This window comes from Temnothorax curvispinosus, unplaced genomic scaffold (genome assembly GCF_003070985.1).
Source record: "Temnothorax curvispinosus isolate PA1 unplaced genomic scaffold, ASM307098v1 QBEX01016801.1, whole genome shotgun sequence".
Classification (NCBI taxonomy): Eukaryota; Metazoa; Arthropoda; class Insecta; order Hymenoptera; family Formicidae; genus Temnothorax; species Temnothorax curvispinosus.
The window spans coordinates 4518-9753 of record NW_020226581.1 but is presented as its reverse complement, the minus strand read 5'-3'; the positions used below and the strand labels follow the sequence as shown (position 1 = coordinate 9753).

The following is a 5236-nucleotide window of genomic DNA, read 5'->3' as shown; positions in this document are numbered from 1 at the left end:
AGCTTGATTACTGTACAGGGAGGCCGCGTAAATTTGTATGGGCCCCGTGCGCGTGCGTGATCAACCCGAGCTCCCATAGATCTTTTCAGCAGTGCTGGAGATCGCAACGGACAGTGGTGTGCGCGTGCGGATAGCCCTGCAGAGGCGCGTGGTTTTCTCGCTTTGGGGTTATTGTGAATTGCAGTGCGTTCTATATAGCCTCATAAGCATTAAATTTTTATCGCTGAAAGAGATCTAGTGATAGAAATTGTAAATTATTATCGGTCAATATGAATGTTGGTTTATCTTGTCAAAAGAGGAATGCTAATGTTCAATTGATATTTGAATCCCGATTTAGATGGAAGAAGATAAGACGAAAAATCTTCCGATGGATGAGGAAGAAAACCAGGATTCACTGGTTGACTACGATAGTGACAGCAGCGTGGTCACAGTGGTAGAGAGAGAGAGAGAGAGGTAGTGATAAAAAGATGAGTAAAGATGAAGGTAAGAGAGTATTTTTTTTAAATAAAACAATCAAGAAGGATAATATACTTGTGTATTCAGAGATAGAGTAATTTAAAAATTTTGTTTAGAAGAAAAAGAGAACAAGAAGGAGACTGAAGCAAAGGGTGCAATCCCGAAACGCGGCAAACCAAAAATTATAGAGAACATAGATGTAAATAGAGAATGGGCTGAAAATCGTCCTGTACTACCAATAGGGACATAGATGCTTTACGAGAAACAAGAAAAGATGGTTGAGAAAATGGAATCGGTAATGAAGATGTTGGATAAGGTTATGACCCAAGCAACCTCCATGATGGAAAACATGGTAGAAGTCGCCCGCGTAAATTTAGAGAAAGAGAAACTAAAGATTAGACGTTTAGAGGTAAATAAACAGAATACGCAAAGTAAAGTAGAAAACGGTATACAAACGGTTAAAGAATTAGAAGTAGAGCCTAAAAAGAAAAAGTTAGATGAAACAGTCTGTTCAGTCGAGAAAAATAGAAGTTTAGAGACAATTAAGAGTGCTTTAGAAGTAGAATTAAACAGTCAAAGGTTGCATATTAGAAGAGAATATAAGCTGACGCAAAAATCTAACTTTGATCTTTGGATGGATTATTTAAAATCCGAATTAATGAATAACGAGTTATTAGATGTAATAGATTCAAACATTGATAATCCAGAAAATCTTTCCGAATTAAAAGTTGCTAAGAGAAAAAGTCTAGTTAGAGATATAATAATCAATCATTTAGATGAAAATTATCATAAAAGGATTTTACATGAGAAAGATCCAAAAGAAATTTTGAAGAAATTAAGAAGTTATAAAAAGAGTGAAGTAAACGTTACTCATACATCGGTACGAACTAAACTCTATCAAATTAAAATGAGAAAAGACGAAAAAGTAAGTGATTTTTGCGAACGCTTTGATTCAATAATTAGAGAATATGAATCATGCGAAGATGCGGTACCTCTCACAGAACAAGAAATGAGATCTGCATTGTATCAAGCTGTGTCAATTAATGTGCCGGAACTGAGGAATGTAGATTTAATTAGAAGACAAACTAATCTTAAAGAAATGAATGTAGATGAAATAAAATCTTTCATGATGCAGTTAGAGGCAGAAACTAAGAGTGAAGTTAGAGAGAAGCTAGAGAAACCAGAGGTTAGAGTGCAGAGGGCTACCGCAGAAGAGCACAAAGAAGTAAAGTGCTACCGATGCAACAAATTGGGTCACATGGCGAAGGACTGCCCACTAGCGGGATCAGAGGCCTGGTTCTGTTATTACTGCCAGGAGATTAGAGGACACAAGGGTGATAGCTGTCCTAATGCCGGAGCCCAGACGAACAGATTTAGAGGAAAAAGGTATACAAATAAAACCGTTAATAAAAATATAAAGAAAAAGGGTAGATTTGCGCAAAGAGGAACAAAAAGAGTAGATAATAAAGGGAAAGTAACCAAAATACAACCAGCCAAGAAAACTATACCATCGCAAACAGCAATTGAAGGAAAACCAAAAGAAGGTAAATTATGCATGGCTAAAGTAATAGAAGATAGAGATAGTTCAAAAGAATTAGTCAATTTTATTGTAGATTCGGGTGCAACAGATCACATTGTGAATAAGAATATAATTTTATCAAACTTTGAAAAATGTAATAATAGAGTTATTAAATGCGCGAATAAGAATGAGCTTGCAGACATTTCAATAGATGGTAAAGGAGATCTTTTGTTGTTAACAAATGAGAAAGAAAAGAAAGTAATTAAATTAACAAATGTAATTGCAACGAAGGAAGTATCCGAAAATTTACTATCTTTAAGAAAGCTGGCTGATGCAGGGTTCAGTATTTATTTAGATGATAAAGTGTTTAAAGTTCACAATAAACTAACAAATAAAATTGTTTTTGAAGGAATTTATGAGAAACCAAATTGGATTATGCAATTTGAGGTTAAAAACAATAATATAGAGGACAATGAAAGTGTAGAATGTGCTGTGTATAGATGTAGAGCAGAAATTATTTCACATTGTGAGTCTCCTGAACAATCGCAAGCAAACACTCAGACCAGTGAATTATCAATTTCGGAGGGAGAATTAGACGAAAGAGACAATGTTGGCTCTGCGATTGGGAGGGAGAATGAAGGAGAGCTCACAAATGTGAACGAAAATATAGAATACAATAATGCTGAACTCGATCAAGTCATTAAGTTAGAAGATATACAAACATTAGAGAATATAGAAGAAATGTGTGAAAGCTCAGTAATTGAAAAAGTAAAGAAATTAGAGAAAATAAATGAGGCGATGTTATGGCATGTTAGATTAGGTCATGCGTCGTTAAACTATTTAAGACAGCTACAAAAAGTAGAAAAGAGATTAGAGACAGTTAAGTTTGATAACTCCATATTAGAGTGTGAAGTCTGTATAATGGCAAAGATGGCAAAATTGCCGTTTAAAGAAAACAGAAATAGAGCACAGAGACCACTACAAGTGATACATACGGATATCATGGGTCCAATAAAACCTACATCTTATCCAGGACGAAAGAGGTTTATAATAACCTTTATAGACGATTATTCTAGATTAGCGAAAGCTTACTCCTTGAAGACGAAAGATGAATCGGGAGAAGCTCTAGAGAAATACCTAATATCCGCCAGAAATCTACTAGGAAAAGAAGAAAAGCTATGCTATGTGAAGTCAGATCAAGGCAAGGAATTTACGGGAGGTGCTTTTAAAGAAGTGTTAAAAAGAGAAAATATAGAAGCCATATATGCACCACCGTACACTCCGGAACATAATGGAGTTGCAGAAAGGTTCAACAGAACGATGCAAGAGAAAATAAGAACATATATGTTCGACTCGGGATTACCAAAGAGTATGTGGGAGTTGGCAGTTGACGCTGCTGTGCATGCGTACAACAGATCTCCACATAAGACTATAGAGTATGAGATCCCCTTGAAGAAGTTCTCATCAGAAACAAGTTGTCATTTCGAACAAATAAAGAGATTTGGATGCATTGGATATGCAAGAGTACCAAAGCCTACGTCGAAATTTGACAAGAGAGCTATTAGAGGTGTGTTGGTAGGATATACTGACACTGGATATATACTCTGGCATCCAAGCACAAGAAAATTTATAGAGTCCCGACACATTAGATTTAATGAAAAGATAACATATAAAAATGTATATCAAAACAGTCAAATAGAAGAAGAAAAAGACTTAGATAAAAATTGGATGAAAGAATTTGTAGAGGATGAGGAAAAGGGAGAACAAAAACTAGAGATTCCTGAGAAAAGGAAAAGAGGTAGACCGAGAAAACAAACAACACAACTAGACGAACAGAAGCAGAAGGACGCACGAAAGGAAAGTGAAGCTCCAATGACTAGAAGTAAAACTAAAAGAAAACTAGAAGATAATGGAGACACTGATGTGCGGAGAAAAATAGAAGATGTTAGCTTTGCTAATTATATTAATGTGAAAAATATTCAACGGAATATAGAGAATGAAGATGAATTACATCAATGCCTTATGGCATCGTTAAATAGAGAGCCTGTTACTTATGAAGAAGCTATATCAAGTAACGAAAGAGAGAATTGGAAAATTGCAGTCAAAGAGGAACTTGAATCTATGTATGCTAATCAAGTGTGGGAACTTGTCGATAGACCATTAGAGAAATTAGATGGAAGACGACCTAATATAATAGATTCAAGATGGGTATTTAAGAGGAAATTAGAAGATGGATCAACCAGATATAAAGCGAGACTGGTGATAAGAGGATGTAAAGACAAAAATGTGTATGATCTAAAAGAGACATATGCACCGGTTTCAAGATTGTCACTGGTTAGATCTATATTAGCAATAATAAATAAATATAATTTATACGCTAGTCAGCTAGATGTTAAGACTGCGTTTTTAAATGGAGTTCTAGAAGAAAAAGATGAAATATATATGGAAATTCCAGAAGGAGTAGAACTGGATGAAAACACCAAGAAGACTAAGGTGTGTAGATTGAATAGAGCTTTATACGGATTGAAGATAAGTCCGAAAAGATGGAATAAGAGATTTTCAGAAGAGGCTAAGAAACTTGGATTAGAGAACGACCTACATGAGCCATGCCTGTTCACGTGGAGGAAAGAAGGCAAAATAGTGATCGTATTACTTTATGTAGATGATATGTTGGTTGCAAGTAATGATCAGAAGAAATTAGAAGAAATCAAAAAGAAGTTGAGTGAAACATTTGAGACGAAGGATCTTGGGGAACCAAAGAACTTTCTGGGAATAACAATTAGAGCCCACGGAAAAAGACTGGCAAGATGTAAAAAGAGTCTTCAGATATCTTAGAGGAACTGCAAATAGAGGATTAATGTTTAAAGGTAAAACAGATGAGTTAGAGTCGCTGACAGACGCTAGTTTCAGAGATTGCATTGATTCTACATCCACTGGAGGATATATAATCAAAATATTTGGAGATGTGATAGCATGGAGAAGTCATAAACAGACATATGTCATACTCTCTACCTGTCAAGCAGAGTATCTAGCAATGAGTGAGGCCTGTCAAGAAGTAATCTCATTAGACAAGTCGCTCAGATATGTTGTTGGAAAAACATTCTTGCCTGCAACAATCTGGTGTGATAACAGAGCAGCAGGAAACTGCACTAAGAAGGATGGAAGTCACAAACTTAAAATGTTTGATGATAACTTAGAAGAAATAAAGAAAAACTTAGAAGAAAGAGAAGAAACTGGAAACAGAAAACATATGGCTGACAC

The 5236-nt window shown here is 35.5% G+C and overlaps 1 protein-coding gene across 1 annotated transcript; it reads left to right on the top strand.

Annotated features, from left to right (window-relative positions):
• The first annotated feature begins 15 nt into the window (after positions 1-15).
• Positions 16-4810, top strand: LOC112467025. The gene is made up of 2 exons (XM_025035457.1): positions 16-483; positions 573-4810. Exon 2 carries the CDS (start codon positions 707-709, stop codon positions 4808-4810), a length of 4104 nt encoding a protein of 1367 aa, XP_024891225.1. The 5' UTR covers positions 16-483; positions 573-706.
• Positions 4811-5236: the final 426 nt, after the last annotated feature.